Source organism: Palaemon carinicauda, chromosome 14 (assembly GCF_036898095.1).
Source record: "Palaemon carinicauda isolate YSFRI2023 chromosome 14, ASM3689809v2, whole genome shotgun sequence".
Classification (NCBI taxonomy): Eukaryota; Metazoa; Arthropoda; class Malacostraca; order Decapoda; family Palaemonidae; genus Palaemon; species Palaemon carinicauda.
This window is the reverse complement of record NC_090738.1, coordinates 128,926,854-128,945,174: the sequence shown is the minus strand read 5'-3', so window position 1 is coordinate 128,945,174 and position 18,321 is coordinate 128,926,854. Positions and strand designations below refer to the sequence as shown.

At 34.7% G+C, this 18,321-nt stretch overlaps 1 protein-coding gene across 3 annotated transcripts in view; it reads left to right on the top strand.

Annotated features, from left to right (window-relative positions):
* The first annotated feature begins 4,918 nt into the window (after positions 1 to 4,918).
* The window catches only part of Nup358 (Nucleoporin 358kD), an 80,449-nt gene continuing 67,046 nt past the window's right edge, over positions 4,919 to 18,321 (top strand). For all 3 annotated transcript variants that reach the window (XM_068387400.1, XM_068387399.1, XM_068387398.1), the window contains exons 1-7: positions 4,919 to 5,090; positions 10,214 to 10,439; positions 11,812 to 11,979; positions 14,905 to 15,077; positions 15,526 to 15,683; positions 17,113 to 17,233; positions 17,590 to 17,968. In XM_068387400.1, coding sequence (XP_068243501.1) covers positions 5,019 to 5,090; positions 10,214 to 10,439; positions 11,812 to 11,979; positions 14,905 to 15,077; positions 15,526 to 15,683; positions 17,113 to 17,233; positions 17,590 to 17,968 — 1,297 coding nt within the window. In that variant the 5' untranslated portion in view covers positions 4,919 to 5,018. The remainder of the gene's footprint in view (positions 5,091 to 10,213; positions 10,440 to 11,811; positions 11,980 to 14,904; positions 15,078 to 15,525; positions 15,684 to 17,112; positions 17,234 to 17,589; positions 17,969 to 18,321) is intronic.

Genomic DNA, 18,321 nt, shown 5'->3' with positions numbered 1-18,321 from the left:
CATTTGCAAACGAGAAGAAGAAAACTGAGCTACCAATGGAAGGGGAGAATAGACTGTAAATAAACCAACTGAGACAGAAGCCAGAAAAGAGACTTTTTTTGTTACGTCGACGGAAGAGGAAAAGATATCTGGTTTGATGGTGATTGCATGAGTGCATGGGGGGGGGGGGTTAAGGAATATGCAAGGACACATAAACTTGCAACGAAAGAGAACTTCTAATGAAAATCTTGAAAAAAAAGAATAAAGTAGAGCGTTACACTATCATATGTTGAACATGATGATATATAGGTCTATATTTATAGTTTATATATAACAGATCTACTTTATCGATGTTACTGATCTTAGGTAATTTCATATCAATTCATTTCTTCTCGTGTAGTTTGCTTTATTGTTTCCTTTCCTCACTGGGCTGTTTTTCATCGTTAAAGTCCTGCAGAGTGGGGCAATGAATAGACTATAATATGATGGATATAGAATGATAATGGAGAGTTTAAGAATTAGATGATAATTAAGAGAATTTAAGACTAATACAAGATAACTGAAAAATGACAGATATCTTACAACTGAATATCAGACAAGAGAACAAATATTTGATTCCAGACAAGAGAATTCGATCCAAAATAAGGGAATTAATATAAAATAGAAGTGTGTACCAATCAAGAGAATTAGGTACCAAACAAAAGGGATGGATAGGCCTACTAACGATGAGGCTAATCGCAGTACTTTTAAAATGTAGAAGATACTATCGCTAGAGAGTTATGGGATCCTTTGATTGGCCAGACAGTACTACATTGGATCTTTCTCTCTGGTTACGGTTCTTTCCCTTTGCTTACACATACACCGAATAGTCTGCCTTATTCTTTACAGATTCTCCTCTGTCTTCATATACCTGACAATACTGAGATTACCAACAATTCTTCTTCTTTTACGGGGTTAACTACTGCACTGCAATTGTTCAGTGGCTACTTTCTCTTAGTATGGGTAGAAGAGACTCTCTAGTTATGGTCAGCAGCTCTTCTAGGAGAAGGACACTCCAAAATCAAACCATTGTTCTCTAGTCTTGGGTAGTGCCATAGCCTCTGTACCATGGTCTTCTACTGTCTTGGGTTAGAGTTCTCTTGCTTGGGGGTACACTAGGGCACAGTATTCCATATTATTTCTCTTCCTCTTGTTTTATTAAAGTTTTTACATAGTTTATATAGGAAATGATTATTTTAATGTTGTTACTGTTCTTAGAATATTCTATGTTTCCTTGTATCCTTTCCTCATTGGGTTATTTTCCCTGTTGGGGCTACTGGGCTTATAGCATTTTACTTCTCGAACTAAGGTTATAGCTTAGCAAGCAATAATAATAATAATAATAATAATAATAATAATAATAATAATAATAATAATAATAATAATAATCAGTTATACAACTATATATGCGTCTATCACATTAGCAATGTGAAGGCCATACATAATAAGGATATGAAGAAGCCATAGGACAATGGTACAAATCGGATAGCAAAGAAAATATTTTCATTTTGTTGATTATAGCTCCTTTCTCATCCTATATCCAAGGATAAGTATGTCAGTTATAGTTTTCTGTCATTTCTCTTATGCCATTCATATTTTAATGTGACAGTCAGTGCATTGCTTCCTTTTTTACCTTGACGTAGGCCTAGTTGAAGAATAGGCCTAAATGTGCATTTTCCTAATTGATAATTATCACATACTATAACTCAATTTAATAAAACTAAAATTCATATTCCTTCTTATTTTTTTTTTTTACTTTGACGTAGGCCTACTTGAAGCATAGGACTAAATGTGCATTTTCCTAACTGATAAATACCATCAATCTATAGATCAATTTAATAAAATAGATAAAGATTTTACATCATTTAAAGAAGAAAGCCATGTTTAAGATTTACTGAATAATTATTTATTGTGTAAAACACGTTAGGTAGCTACCGAGCATATAGGCCTATACTCCATGCAACATTCATTTTAAAATTAACGGTGATACTAGAAAACAAATCCCAACTTACATTTTAGTTTTCGATAATTTAAGACTAAATAATTTTCGTATTGGAACTCATTTGTTTATGTATTTCCAGTAATATCAACCTTATCATTATTATCTATCGTGATATGCTCTGCAAAGCAGTCTGAAATCACTATCATATCAGCAATAATCAATGTCATGTTTGTGATTGTGATAAGAGAAATTTATCATTTCATAACTAAGAAAAACATTAATCAAGATAAAAAAGACAGAGAGGCTTTGTTTGATAAATGAGGAAAAAATTGTTTATATCAAAGATATTATTAGAAGGGATATTCAGGTTCAATAAGTAACTATATCTATAAATTTCTTCATAAACTCAGTAAAACGAAAATATGGATCTTTGGAATATTCACTGGACAGCGAGACGGGAAAGGAACTGAAGTAGACGGTTAAAAAGTGGCCATATTAGTTCACCCCATGAAAATCATGAGCAAAGGGTTATGCTGGCCTATTGGAAGCGTTCCTGCCTGGTGATAGCCGGACTGGGGTTCGAGTCCGCTCAAACTCGATAGTTTCTTGTAGTGTCTGCAACCTCACCATCCTTGTGAGGTGAGGATGGAGGTTTTTGGGGGGACCCTATAGGTCTATCTACTGAGGCATCAGGAACCATTACCTAGCCCTCCCTGGTCCTAACTTGGGTGGAGAGGGGGCTTGGGCGCTGATCAAATGATATATGGTCAGTCTCTAGGGCATTGTCCTGCTTGCTAGGGCAATGTCACTGTCCCTTGCCTCTGCCATTCATGAGTGGCCTTTAAACCTTTACAACCTCACCATCCTTGTGAACTAAGGATAAGGGGTTTGGAGGAGCCTATAGGTCTACCTGCTGAGTCATCAGCAGCCATTACCTGGCCCTCCTTGGTCCTTGATTGGGTGGAGAAGTGACTTGGGTGCTGATCATATGTATATAGGGTCAGTCTCTAAATAGGGTATTGTCACTGTCCCTTATCTCTGCCGTTCATGAGTTACATTTAAAACTATAAATGCAGCATTCGTTCATGTGATCTAAAAACCAATAAAAACATTGAATTTATATTTAGCAGTTTCTAATATCCATATACTTAGAAACAAATCATATCCAAGCGACTAAGAAATTATTTTATCTCTCAAACCAGATTATTTCAGTTCTTTTCGGATGCATAGAATTTGGCCTTCAGCATCCGGTGTAACTCAAGCAAAGATGTAAACAACCACAGCTATAAATTGAGTTAACGTTGTAGACTGCAGTAGACTCTTTGACCCTTAAAGCTGCTAGACTCATTCTCAATATTGATATTATTAGAGCATTTGGCTTAGCCTGTAATAATAATAATAATAAAAGCATTTCATCAGATAGAATTATTATTATTATTATTATTATTATTATTATTATTATTATTATTATTATTATTATCATCATTATTATTATTACTACTACTACTATTATTATTATTATTATTATTATTATTATTATTATTATTATTATTATTATTACTTGCTAAGCTACAACCCTAGTTGTAGAAGCATAATTAAAGTGGATCAGATCAGTATATTTAACCTAATCTGCGTTCAATAATACTAAATAATTGTTCATCACTACAGAAAAAAATAAAGAATAACAGAAATTGATTACAATCATGTGTCCCTACTGTTTTGATTTTTATAGATATAATGTCTCAAGAGCAATAAGTAACAGGTAGAGATAAAAAAATGCATCGTATCAGTTTGTTCGACACCCCAAAGGACTAAAAGGACGCCACATGAGGTGTAGGCCTACAGCTGGCTTAGGCTATAGGCTTACTAAATCTCACATACAATGCTAATAATACAAGTACTTAATTCATCTATGTACTGCAATTGGAAGATAAATAATGGCACGACCATCTTGTGTAACATACCACACAATTACTACACAATAGTACACAGTATGATCTGCCACGGGACAGGTATATTTTATAGGTGTTGGATGTAGAGTGAGATCGCAATTTCTCAGGAAATGTTACGTCATTCTACTGGTCTCGGTGGAAAATCATCGAAACATGAGTAACGATGCTATTTATTTTTTTTGGTAATTAGTAATCTTACTTTATTCCATTATGATAGATTTGAAGGATAGAATTAATACATGTCGAAGTTTTCCAAATTCCACCAAAGTAGGATCATAAGCCTATGTCGGGCTTTGACCGTTTGAAAAAAATGAATATCCTATATTTGAATATATACCAACATTGACATCTAAACTGCCACTGCATATTATATATATGTATTACTACTATAATACTCATTTTTTTATTGTAAATACATTTAAATAACTATCTTATTATGAAAAATTAGCAATGTTTGGTGTTGTTGCCGATACGCGGGCTTGATAACATCCCTTGGTCCCATATTTGAATGTATACCAACATTGGCATCTAAACTGCCACCGCATATCATATATAAGCATTACTATTATAAAACTTAATCTTTATTGTAAAAACATTTAAACAAATATTTTAATAGGAAAAATGCTTAATGTTTGGTGTTGTTTGGTGTTGACAACATCCCTTTGCCCTGGGGGGAAAGTGAGCTTATTTTTAAATATTACTTGCACGAATTTCTTAATAATCAGTGAAAATTTTGTTTTACTTACGTCATAAAAATAGGTATATGTTAATTATTTTTACTAGATAAAATAATTAAAATTTAATTTATATATAATAATAAAAGAGCAAAGCATTTAAAAAAAAAGACTTCGCGAGTCCTCTTAAAATTTTGCTTAACTTATATCATAAAAATAGATAAATATAATTTTTTTTTACTAAATAAAATTATTAGAATTTAATTTATATATAATCATAAAAGAACAAAGCATTTTTTTTAAAAAGACTTCGCGAGTCCTCTTAAGAAATTCAAGCAGTTTAGGTCCAGCAGTCCTAGAGGCTGATATCGGCGGACCTCATATATCTTGTTTTTAATATTATTCGCAAGTGTTAAGGATGATATCCTGAAAATGCTACGTTCTAAGAAGGATGTGGACCGCCACGTGCGGGATATTCTCAATAAAGTGCGCACAGAGGACGAGGTAAGTTTAAAATACCGGGGGGAAACCATCATTGTTCTCGTGTTGCATGTAACACCAGCTCTCTTGGTTAAGCAATGTTACGTTACATGTTGATGGCTGTGATTTGATGATTTCTGGACTCATTTACCCTTTTAAATTACTTTTTACCTGTCATTTTTACTTCTAAATAGTATTTTATTATTATATCGAGTCTTTCAACCGTTAATGGCTTGGCCTAAATATTAATTTTTAGTTTTCTCTCTTCATTTCCCGCAAATTTATTTTTTGATTTCTGGACTCATTTTCCATTTCAAATTACCTTTTACCTGTTCATTTTTACTTCTAAATAGTATTTTATTATTATATCAAGTCTTTCAACCGTTAATGGCTTGGCCTAAATATCAATTTTTAGTTTTCTAAGCAATGTTACGTTACATGTTGATGGCTGTGATTTGATGATTTCTGGACTCATTTACCCTTTTAAAATACTTTTCACCTGTTCATTTTTACTTCTAAATAGTATTTTATTATTATATCAAGTCTTTCAACCGTTAATGGCTTGGCCTAAATACCAATTTTTAGTTTTCTCTTCATTTCCCGCAAATTTATTTTTTTTCGCCATTTACCCTTTTAAAATACTTTTCACCTGTTCATTTTTACTATTAAATAGTATTTTATTATTATATCAAGTCTTTCAACCGTTAATGGCTTGGCCTAAATATCAATTTTTAGTTTTCCCTGATCATTTCCCGCAAATTTATTTTTTTCGCCATTTGAAAGGAATGAATGTCATGGCCATCTCTTATTTAATAGATTTCAATCTTAAAAAGCTTCTTTTAAGCATTTAATAAGCTTCTCAGGTACATGATAGTCTTAGGCTAACGTGTGATATGAAAATGGCCACTTGGCGAATACAAATTTGATGTTGATTGAACAGTAAATGATTTATCAAAATTGGATAGATAAAACAACAAATTGTACTGTTTTACTGAACAATTTATATTTATATTTATATTTACTTGTTTTAGAATGATTTATTGTTAATTTGTTCTCTTCATTTATTTATTTCCTTATTTCCTTTCCTCACTGGGCTATTTTTCCCTGTTGGAGCCCCTGGGCTTATAGCATCTTGCTTTTCCAACTAGGGTTGTAGCTTGGATAGTAATAATAATAATAATAATATATACTTGAGCAAGTTTAAGGTAACCTACGAAATTGCAATTTTAATTTGACTTCACTTAAACATAAGTCTAGGTTAGCCAAATAAATTGCAAATTAGCTTCGATGCTTAGTAGTTTAATATAGACTAATCTTAACTATCTTATTTATGTTTTAGGACAGGACTACTTTGCAGTTTAGAAATCATATCTTTCTCTTTTAAATTCAAAAGCAACATCTGAGTATTCGGGAGCCTTTGTATTACAACAGACCAAGTTTTGCCTTTTCCCATTGAAAAAAAAGGAATTTCGATTATCTTTGTAATCCGTAGTTTTGTCATAATTCAAAATCCCTTGTATTTAATTAGGCCGCTGAATATAATCCCATATTGGTCTTTGCTCTGCCATAGCTTGCGTCTCACAATTTAGAATCTAATTTTTTGTCTGGTCTGGCAAGGGCGTCAATTTTAATTAGGGGGGGGCCTTTGTATATCGGCGGCCAGTTCCAACTAACCTAAAGTTCCCCATCTAGCCTAACCTACAAGCATTGTCCTTCAGGTTCAGGTTCAGTTCGAGGGCTCACCTTTGCATCGGCGGCTCTTGTGTCCTTAACTACTTACCTTACGGGACCCCCCTTAGAATGCCGTATTCTTAGTTGGGTGTCATCTTATATACAGGTGGCCGTTATCATACATACACCCCTAGAATTGTTTTAGTTACCTAAGTAATCACATTTAAATTAGTCTTTACTTTTTCGTGGCTTGCTATGTTCTAATTTTACAAATATATCATTGCTTCTTTGTTCTGGCAAGCGGTAGATGTTGCACTACGCACATTATGCCCTTGGGGAAAATTTGGCGTTGCTTTGCTTATCTGGTGACGCTCTGTTGTGACCTGATCGCTAACGTCTCTGCCTGGTGTTTGCCAGACGAGGGTTTGAGTCCTGCATAGACTCATTCGTGCCTTTAGCGTCTGCAACCTTACCATCCTTGCGAGTTAAGGTTTGGAGGGTTTGGGGGAGCCTATAGTTCTATCTGCCAAGTCATTGGCAGTCATTGCCTGGCCCTCCCTGATCATATATATATATGGCAAGTCTCTAGGGCATTGTCCTGCTTGCTAGGGCTGTGTCACCGTCCCTTGCCTCTGCCATTCATGGAGGACCTTTAAGCCTTTAAATATATGGGTGTGCTTTATTTAAAGTCACTGAAGTTAGAACATTCTGGAACAACTTCCTCTGTTATTGCCGTGGACAATATGAAGGTGGATTGTGTCAAAGAAGGATTGAGGTTGAGACGGATTAGGATGTGTTGGGGGAGGGGGTGTGGTTGAATAATGTGCTCCCGCATCAGTCGATTAGTTTGGAGGTGATCAGAACGTCATCAGGTAATTCTAGTAACCACATGAGCGAGAAAATTATTTTCAGATATGAAATTTTAGGGAAATTTTGTCCTTCCTTTTAAGTACATATCTTGAGATTTAAGAACACACTAAATCTTTTATTTTTGATACATGATTGTGATTGGGTAGAAGGTCTGAGTCATGGTCTGTCGATCTACAAATGCAATATTCTCTGGTTAGGTTAGGGAGGAGAAGCCTGCCAGTTGGGAAAGAACCTTGCGGTCAAGAAAACTTATTTAGATTAGGGTACACCTGTGTATTACACTTTATTTTTTTCATTCCAATCTCAAAAGCCTTGATACCCTTTGTCTTGGGTAGTTCTGTTTCTATAAAAGTACTCATTTCTCTTGAAATGAAAGTGAAAATCTTTTGAAACTATATATCACCCTGATTGGAAAATTGACAATAGATCTGTCTACCTAATGAACACTACATTTGATAATTTTCTTTTGAAATTTTCAAGTGGTCAGTTATTGTTTATGAAACAGCACTTTCCATCAGTTAGCTATACAGTGGAAGTATACTGCCTATTGCTTTAGTCATAACTGTCAAATGAAACCTATTTGTTGGCAAACTTGTTCAATTTTTGTCACTTGCCCTTTAACCCCCAAAGGACGTACTGGTACGTTTCACAAAACTCATCCCTTTAGCCCCTTGGCCATACCAGTACGTCCTTGCAAAAAACTGCCTTGTACATTTTTGTTTGCATATTTTTGGTATCCTTATGAGAAACTTCAGGCATTTTCCAAAAGAATGAGACCAACCTGACCTCTCTATGATGTAAATTAAGGCTGTTAGAGCAATTTAAAAAAAAATGTTGCAAAATGTGCTTGAAAAAAAAAATGCCTGGGGGTTAAGGGATGGAAAGTTCCAAATAACTTAGGGGTAAAAAGATTAAGTTTTGATGATTATCCAAAGGAAACCTGGGTAAATGTGTTGTACATTAATTTTTAGTCAAATGCGTGACCCATATATTTTTTATTTTAACTGTTGTGACCATGAGTAGTGTGGCAAACCACCTGTTCCTATGTTTTTCTATCCCGCAAATAAAAACAATTGTAGATCTCTGTGGGAAACAAAAAGGAGTGATATGCAGCAATAGTAATGGTCAGGAGTGCATAAGAATAAATAACCACTTGGAAAAGTATATGGTTCATGTAGTGGATGTGAAATTAAAGTATCTTAATTGCCAGTAGTTTGTATCATAATCCTTAAATGGTCTCAACTTCACCTTGGCTTGCTTCTTTCACAAGTAAACATCATCTCCTTACAACCTATGTACAGTACTGGCAAGCGGTTCTGTACATGAATATGTTGTGGGTAACCAGGTGGGACATTTCAATATTATGGACTTTCATATTAGCAGTGATAGCTATATAATGGACAGTGCATTTTAATATATAGTAATCAATTACCCAGATTAAATTACACTAAATTGTGCTGGAAATGAAGCAGGGGAAAAAAGGGCTGTTAAAAGAAAAATCGAGAAAATTAAGCTTAAATATAAGGAGGCTGTTAATTGATCCAAAAAGCCAGGTAATGATTAATTCATGCAAAGAAAACAAAAGCTGGCAGAAGCGATTGCAAACAGTGTAAGGCAGTAATCTCTCATCAACCTCCCAAAAGTTAATAATGGTTAAAATGGTGTTCACATTCAAATCAATCGATAACTAAGGTATGTCGTACCCTCATTAATCATACATTGCCAAAATAGCTGGGACTCTTCTTGAGATTAAAAGTAACCTATGTTACCTGAAACCTGACAAAATGCAGTACTGAACTGAATGTTGGAAACATGTTACCTCAAGAAGAAATGGAGTAACAAAATAACATTAATGTAAATGTAATTTTTAGCATAGTGTAATGTATTGTGTGTGATGTCATTATCATTCATATACAGTATCAGACTTTCCTTCAATGGGAGCAGATGTGAAATATGTATGTCTATCTCCCCTCGTTCCCTTTTTACTTGCATTTACATCTACACTTTCGCATTTTCCATGTCGTCTTTGACCTTCCTCGGGTTCTCATCCTGTTGTTTCATATGTTTTGCTTTTCATTTAGTATTGTAGATTTAATGTTTGTGTTCAACCCGTGGACTTGTCCTTCCATGAATTCCATTTAGAAGATTTAATCTTTTGCACTCTGACTGTAAAACTTGGTTTTATAAAGTTACGTCCTTTCAAAATCCACCCATCCTTTGTCAGTTTATCTCGCCTGTGTATAGTACAGTATTAGGCTGTGTGTGTTTATTTATTGAAATTTACCAGTACTGTACTGTGGTGTTGTCCAGCAATTGTTTTTCTATATTACTCAGTCATATTATAGCAAATAAGTAGAATTCTAGATATTCTATTTTGCGGTAGTTATGTAGCTAATGCAGAGTATATAGCTTTTTTTCTATTACTATGCTATACCATACTGTAGGGTATATATTCTATACTGTATGGTACATATTCTATACTGTATGGTACATATACTGTACTTTATGGCATATACACTGTACTGTACAGTATATGATTGTTTGTAAGATTTTGTTTTGGTTTGAGCCTGTTCATATTTTTAATTTAAATCTTTCTTTACTTACAGCGAAAAGTACGAGGTTACAACATAGCTCGTATGTACTACAATGTCGGGGAATATGAAAGCGCTCGTCGTTACTTGTCAGAGTTTCTCTCGGTGCGCCCAAAGGCCAACGATGCACATCGCCTGTTGGGACAGATTTTGGAATCTCTGAACTTGAAGGAAAAAGCTGTTCAAGCGTACAAGACGGCCTATGAATTAGGCGAGGGGCAAAGGGATCTTGTTTTAAAGAGTAAGTTTTTCATCTTGTTGGAGAGGTTGTAGCAAAGGCAAACTAAGTTTCTAGGGAGTAAGTTTTTCATGTTGTTGGAGAAGTTGTAACAAAAGCAAATGTAAGTTTTGAGAGTAAGTTTTCCATGTTGTTGGAGAGGTTGTAGCAAAGGAAAATCAAGTTTCTAGAGAGTAAGTTTTTCATCTTTTTGGAGAGGTTGTAGCAAAGGAAAACCACGTTTCTAGAGAGTAAGTTTTTCATCTTTTTGGAGAGGTTGTAGCAAATGAAAATAGAGTTTCTAGAGAGTAAGTTTTTCATCTTGTTGGAGAGGTTATAGCAAAGGAAAACTACCTTTCTAGTGAGTAAGTTTTTCATCTTGTTAGAGAGGTTGTAGCAAAGGCAAACTAAGTTTCTAGAGTAAGTTTTTCATCTTGTTGGAGGGGTTGTAGCAAAAGCAAATGCAAGTTTCTAGAGAGTAAGTTTTTCATGTTGTTGGAGAGGTTGTAGCAAAGGAAAACTGTTTATAGAGAGTAAGTTTTTCATCTTTTTGGAGAGGTTGTAGCAAAGGAAAACTACGTTTCTAGAGAGTAAGTTTTTCCTCTTGTTGGAGAGGTTATAGTTAAGGAAATCTGAGTTTCTATACAGTAAATTTTTCAATTTTCTGGAGAGGTTATAGCAAAGGGAAACCAGTCTCTAAAGAGTGAGTTTTTCAACTGTTTGGAGAGGAGGTAGCAAAGGAAAACTACGTTTCTATAGAGGGAAAGTCGTGGGATGGGGAAGTTTTAATCACAGGTATCCTTACAGGTAATCCAAAGTTATTGGTGTTTCTGGTTTTCTATTTCCCAAATTGGCTTAGCAGGGGATGTTAGATTATTGTTCCATCATCATCATCTACGCTTATTGACGCAAAGGGCCTCTGTTTAGATTTCGCCAGTTGTCTCTTATCGTGAGGTTTTAAATTGATACTTCTCCATTCATTATCTCCTACTTCATGCTTCATAGTCCTCAGCCATGTATGCCTGGGTCTTTCAACTCTTCTAGTGCCTTGTGGAGCCCAGTTGAAAGTTTGGTGAATTAATCTTTCATCAGGTTGCTATGAGTAATTACATATACCTATTCATTTAAGTGTGAATTAATTTGCATTGTGGGTAATGAAATTATTTATAGTACATGGGTTACTATAGTGTTAATACCAAATTGCAGTTTATTGAAAAACAGCGATACCGTGAAAAGTAATGGGGTAGGAAATTTTTTAGGCTTTTATTTAATTCAATCTTCTGTAATGTAAAATTTAAATAAATGACATTAAAAATTAAAGGCAATTTAGTTTAAAAGCTTCCAACTCCAAATCAGGTCATCCTTGTTTTTTCTATTTTTGATCCGTTTCTTTCAGTTTGTGAATTATACTGTGATGTTCCATGTGATGCCTCAGTTCGGTTATACTGGGCTGACGAAGGGGATCGCCTCTTTCCCCATCACGAAAATGTCATCAGATTACGCGAGGCTGTCATCACCAGTTCAAGTGGCAGCTCGCGGGAAGAACTGGAGAAGCTTTATTTTGGTACGTACTTCAGTTTGTTTGTTCCCATACGTAATACAAACCAGCAACCTTTAATAGTGGCGTGACTTCAGGTAATCTTGAGGTTGATGTTAAACTTTTTACAGGGTAAACAGTGGTAAGAGCAAACCTCACTTCGTTGCGTCTTTGATCTGGCAAATTATTGGTCACTATCTTGAAAACATTCTGAGATACAAACACAAATCCACCTGAAAATAACAGATAACATAAAGAAATACTATAATGAAGCAATATATTTAATACATGCATATACCAAGGCACTTCCCCCAATTTTGGGGAGTTGCTGACATCAAACAAATGAAAGAAAGGGGACCTTTCCTCTCTACGTTCCTCCCAGCCTGACAAGGGACTCGACCGAGTTCGGCTGGTACTGCTAGGGTGCCACAGCCCACCCTCCCCCTTTATCCACCACAGATGAATATTTATAACGCTGAATCCCCTACTGCTGCTACCTCCGCGGTCATCCAAGGCGACCGGAGGAAGCAGCAAAACATTTGTAATAACCTGATATCTATTTTTTATGAAACCAGACTTTTTGTTGACTTTTGTAACTGGAAATCATACTATAGGCATTGGATTCAAGTTAGACCTACCCTAGTCTAAAATTTAAAAAATCGACATAAACAATTTGATTAACAGCTTCTAGTAACCTAATAAGTTTGTAAGTTCAGGACCTTCTATATAAACTTTTTCTTTTCTCTTATGAGTGAGTATCTTTATTTTTGACTGACTACCAGTAGGTTGTTTCAAAATAGGGGTTCTAAATTCTAATTGACACTTAACATACAAGTTCTTCTTTATTCAAGTTTATTCATAAAAAAACTTGTCAGGTGGTATCTCATTTTTTAGAATGAAGGTAAATTTTTTTACTCAACAGAAAGGGAGGATCCCCACAGTCTCTGTGAATGCATCTCTCATTTTATAGATTTTACATTTGAACTGAAATAAATGATAAAACAAATAAAAATTTTAATATAAGTATCAAACATGGATAATATGATTGCAGAAAGGTAGGATATGGCAAGAATATGATACAATCGCAATGAGCAATCAACCAATTTTAATTTTCATTACTTCTTACTGTATATCGTTTTATTTCCTTTCCTCACTGGGCTATTTTTCCTTGTTGGAGCCCTTGGGCTTGCAGCATCTTGCTTTTCCAACTAGGGTTATAGCTTAACTAGTAATACTAATAATAAGAATAAATAGCTATGTAAAAATATACAAAGCATCTTTACCCGTTACCTCCAGAACACACTAATTCAATAATGAATTTCTTTAGAGAACTCTCGTACATTGGCATTCAAAATATGAATCAATTCTAGGGATTAATGACTTATGAATGTTTAAAACGCTAATCTAAACAACAATCTATGCTTCTAAGATGTTAAACGCTTCTTGAGACTGGAGGAAAGAAGTTAACTTGCCTAATGCTCAAGGTTGACTGAGCAGAAACCGGGAAAAGGAGTGGCAACATTCATTACAGCATCCCACAACACAGAAATATCAGAGAATACAAAAGATACAAATTATCTATCATATATTACTACATAAATTATTTAATACAGATTGGTATAAATATAGTGCAGTATTATCCATTTTAAGTTAGTAGGCAAATCATATTACTTCTGTTGATTTTCTGAAGTAATTTGTATTTTTCCTAAATACTGAACTAAACCGAGACATTTTAAGTTAGATTACAACCACCTTTCAAGTGCTAGTTTAAAGGTCAATGTGAGATTTGCTCTACCTGTCCGGTGGGTGGGGCCTACCTCCCACCCGACTTAAGGTTGCTCGTGAATGGCAGACGCAAAGGACAATGTAACGTGGACTAGAGACTCCATACATGGATAGTATCGGCACTCGAGGCCCCTCTCCATCAAGCTAAGACTAAGGAAGGCCAGGCAGTTGCTGCTGCTGATGCGGTAGGTAGACCCAGAGGCATCTTCAAACCCCCCAACTTAATCACAAGGATGGGGAGTTTGCATTCACTACTAGAAACCATCGAGCAGGGACGTCTTTAGTAAGCTACCAAAACCTTGTTGAAAGTAAAACAGGAAGTCTCCTATTAAAGATATCAGGTTTGTTTAGTTAGGAAAAATACATATTATTTAAAATATTTATGATTTTATAAACAATACCGTACAGGAGATTTATTTTTATTAGTAAAATAAAGGTACAGTCAGAGGAAAGATAATTTCTTGTACTTACGGCAATCAGATCCTATTGATATGCCTCCTACAATCATTAGGCAGGAGGTGATTTAGTTGATATATCCTGAAAATGTGGCAATAGCTATTGCTATTAATGGGAAATGTATAATTTAATGTTGTTAGAATTATCTAACTCAAATCAATAATTAGGCGTCTTTATTTTTCAACTTAAATTCACTAAATTCCAGGAACGGACGTCTTGGTTTTTTCGAACGTTTTGAGTTCACTTTTGAAAGGCAGAAAGAACACCCGTTCTAAAGACCTGGCCGGTACTGTAATTCAGCAGTGTGTGACTCCAAGTCGGACTCAAACGTATTATCAACTCCGTTTTCTTTTCCCTTGTCCGAAACTCTCGAACAACCGTTGAAAAATAAAGACGGGAAAACAAAACTATTTCCTTATAAGGAATACATTTAATATTAAATTAATTAATTCAATTAGAATACAAAAAGGGGAAAGTTAAAAATTTACATTTAATATTAACAAATGGCAATCATTCAGTTTACTTTCCATCCATAAACAAACACCAAAAATAAGAACAAAAAGTAAGAACGAACTAACTAGTCAAGTTGACTATTTTCCCACGAATGCAATTAACATTCTCAAATCAACTATTTCTACAATGTTGATGGCACATTTTAACATTCCTTTGTTTTATTAAATTTCATAGTAATTTACTTTATCTTTTTTTCAGATGAAATTAAGGCTAATCCTCTAAGGGTCAAATTATACACAAGCCTATTGCAGATATATAAAGACTGGGACGGCAAAGAAAAGGAGGCTTATAAATATGGATTCCAAATTGAAGCCAGGAAAGCCTTTCCTGATTCCTTAGAGTGGTATCAAGCTCTTTGTGATACTAGTGAGGTAAGGAAATAAGTTTTTTGGTTTACCATGTTCTTTTTTTTTTGTTTTATTAACTTCAAGTAGTTATCAATTTCAATTTCTCTCCAAATATTGAAATTTAAGCTGGTTTGTCAAAGGTATGATATGCAATTGGATGCTTTGGAAATGGCTGGTAGAGGGTCTAATATTATCGGGGAATAATGGATAAATCAGTGTTTTGCTCTTCTAATATTGTGTTTAGTTTGGTAATTTTCATTATTATTATAGGTCTGATATTTGTAAGCTGTAGTGATGAACCCTTTGCCGAGTTGGAATTTTTTTGTTTTTTTAACTTCCAGTAAGAAATAAGTAGTGATTACTTTCTGTAAAAAGAAAATATCGATTACTTCCAGTTAAAAGGAAAATAATATTGATTACTTAGATGTCTTGACTTAGTTGGGAATTAGACATAGTTTGTATTTCATCGCAGGTTTATAGAAATGTAGCGGAAGTCGACGACGATGTTGAATTCCATCGTAACTATTTATCTGTGTTAGAGCGTCTTGTTTACCTCACGTTGGCTTCTAGCAGCAGCACAGCGCTCCTGTCACAGCATACTCACATGGATGTATCAACGCTGTTACACAAGTAAGTGGTGTCGGTTTTACTCTATTTTCAGGGCTGCTTTTCTGGTCTTATACTGCAGGGGAAGCCTACTCTTCAGAACCTTTCATGATTCATTGTATCGTTCACATTCTAAGGCTTCCCCTACTCTTCAGAACCTTCCATGATTCATTGTATCGTTCACATTCTAAGGCTTCCCCTACTCTACAGAACCTTCCATGATTCATTGTATCGTTCACATTCTAAGGCTTCCCCTACTCTACAGAACCTTCCATGATTCATTGTATCGTTCACATTCTAAGGCTTCCCCTACTCTACAGAACCTTTCATGATTCATTGTATCATATACATTCTAAGGCATTCATCACTTCACACTGCATATTACTCATTTGTCAAATCCACATTATCGAAGCATTTAGAAAACACGAAAGTCTTCAGTTTCCTCTTGAAAGCCTTAATATCTTCAGTATTTTGGATGGCTAGTGGGAGTTTATTGCATAGTCTTGGGGCTGTATGTTTGAAAACTAGAACTTACAGTATACGTATATCTTACATACACACATACATATACCAAGGCACTTCCCCCAATTTTGGGGGTAGCCGACATCAACAAATGAAACAAAAACAAAAAAGGGGACCTCTACTCTCTACGAATATCTTGGTTCCAATAATTTGAAACTCTCTGTAGATATTTCTGTGTCAACACTATTTGTTGGCTGCTCCTTACGTAGAAATTCTTATAGATGTTTTGGAAGGCTGGTTCTGATAACTTCATGGGTTGTACATATTTTAAACTCGATTCTTACTCTACTCGGAAAATAGTCTTTCACTTGGAAGTTATAAGGGCTTTTTATTTTACATTATATTTCTGCTGTTTATAATATGGTAATTGGATAGTTAGCCAGTTGTAAAACAAATTTTGTTTACATTATATGCATTTTGATATATTATACGTAAGATTTAGCTTATATTTTATTTTATAATTAATTTACCTCTCATGTAGCTTGTGATTTGTCAGGAATATTTTAATGTGCCCTATTTGGCATACTGTAGGAGATACCAAAGTTTTGTTTCTACCCCTGGTTCAATCTTTGCAACCTTATATAATTTGTACTGACTTCTCGTGTAACTTTAGTCTTAATAATTTTTCCTTTCTTTCTGGGTGTAATTATAGTTCCCTGGATGACTTCCCAGGGTGGTACTCTATTAGGTTTGATTTATACTTTGCTTAGGGCCCTTCACACTTTTCCTCCCTAACTGTGGGATGTCTTTAACTCTGGCTGATGCCAAATTTCGCATAAATTAATAATATACAGTAATTTTGTAAATTTCTTGCCTATTTCAAAGAAAGTCTAATTTTATGTAATGGATTGGATGAATTCCTTCCTAATAGTAATTTATCCTTTCCATCCAAACTATTTTGACTGATTAAACATGTTAATTTTACCCGCAGGTTCGATCAGACATTAATGACATCGTTGCAAATAATTGGTCAAGAAAACACTTTTGGGAAGTTGATGGTGGGACAGCTGTACATGCATATGGCTAGCATCCTGTTACACAGCTCAAAGAAGGTAAGCAATTATTAGTCTGAGAGATATTGCAAATATTCAGGTTCCTGGAAATTTTCATCTTAAAGGAATAAATTTTAAATTCAAAAGAGGTAATCAATGACAATTCTTTTTATTCGATACTGATCAAACTGCCATTTCAGGGTTAACCTTTTTGGTTTTTGATACCTGTTAACTGATGTACAGTTGAACATCATATTATAGGTGGTTTGATGTGAAATAGGTTGACAATGTTGAAATCTCAAAATGGGTCAAACTCTTTTAAAAGAGCCTTGCCTATGTAAATGTTTTCTGTATCTTTAGGTTTACTAGATGTTTGGTAGAACAATTTGCCATCTTGTCTTTTTTTTTTATTTCAGGAAAGTCTATTACAAACCAATACAAGTGCAGGGGCTCTCCTGTTTCATGCCTGTCGCTTCCTGCCCTCCGAAGGTGGGCACCCCTCCAAAAATCAAACCTCTCAAGAACAGTTCTGGTACAAGTTGGCCTGCCACAGGTTGTCTCAGGCTTACCATGTGTTGCATCACATGGCCAAAACAGAAGGGGAGAAATCACAGTTTCTAGAGACCGTAAAGCAGAAAATTAGCAACACGGAAGCTCAGGCGAACATCTTCACGACCATTTATGGTAATTCCTACAGTAATACTATGGAGAGCAGTTTCTTCATAAACGATGACAAATTTTGCACCGCTGTGCTGGCGTATCCAGAACTGCGGCAAGTTGAGAAGTGGGATTGTGGTAAGTACAGTATATTTTTTTTTTTTCCTTTGGAAATATAAATACTTTCCTTGCTAGACATTTCCCTCATTTGAAATGGTACTGAATTACAATTTTTTCATGATAATATGAAATGTATGATTATATTTTATTAGTTGGTGAATGGTTTAACTAATCAAGATGTTGTAAATCTTGCTGAATGTGATTTCTCTTTTTCAAATTTTGAAAATGGACTAGGACGTCAGTTGGTTACTATAACATACAATGAAGTTAAAAATAGAATGAAAGGATTTTTGCTTCATTGTATTTTTTGTTGATTTGTAATATTGTATCAATAAAGAAAATTGTACGTTACTCAAATTGTTTATGAAACA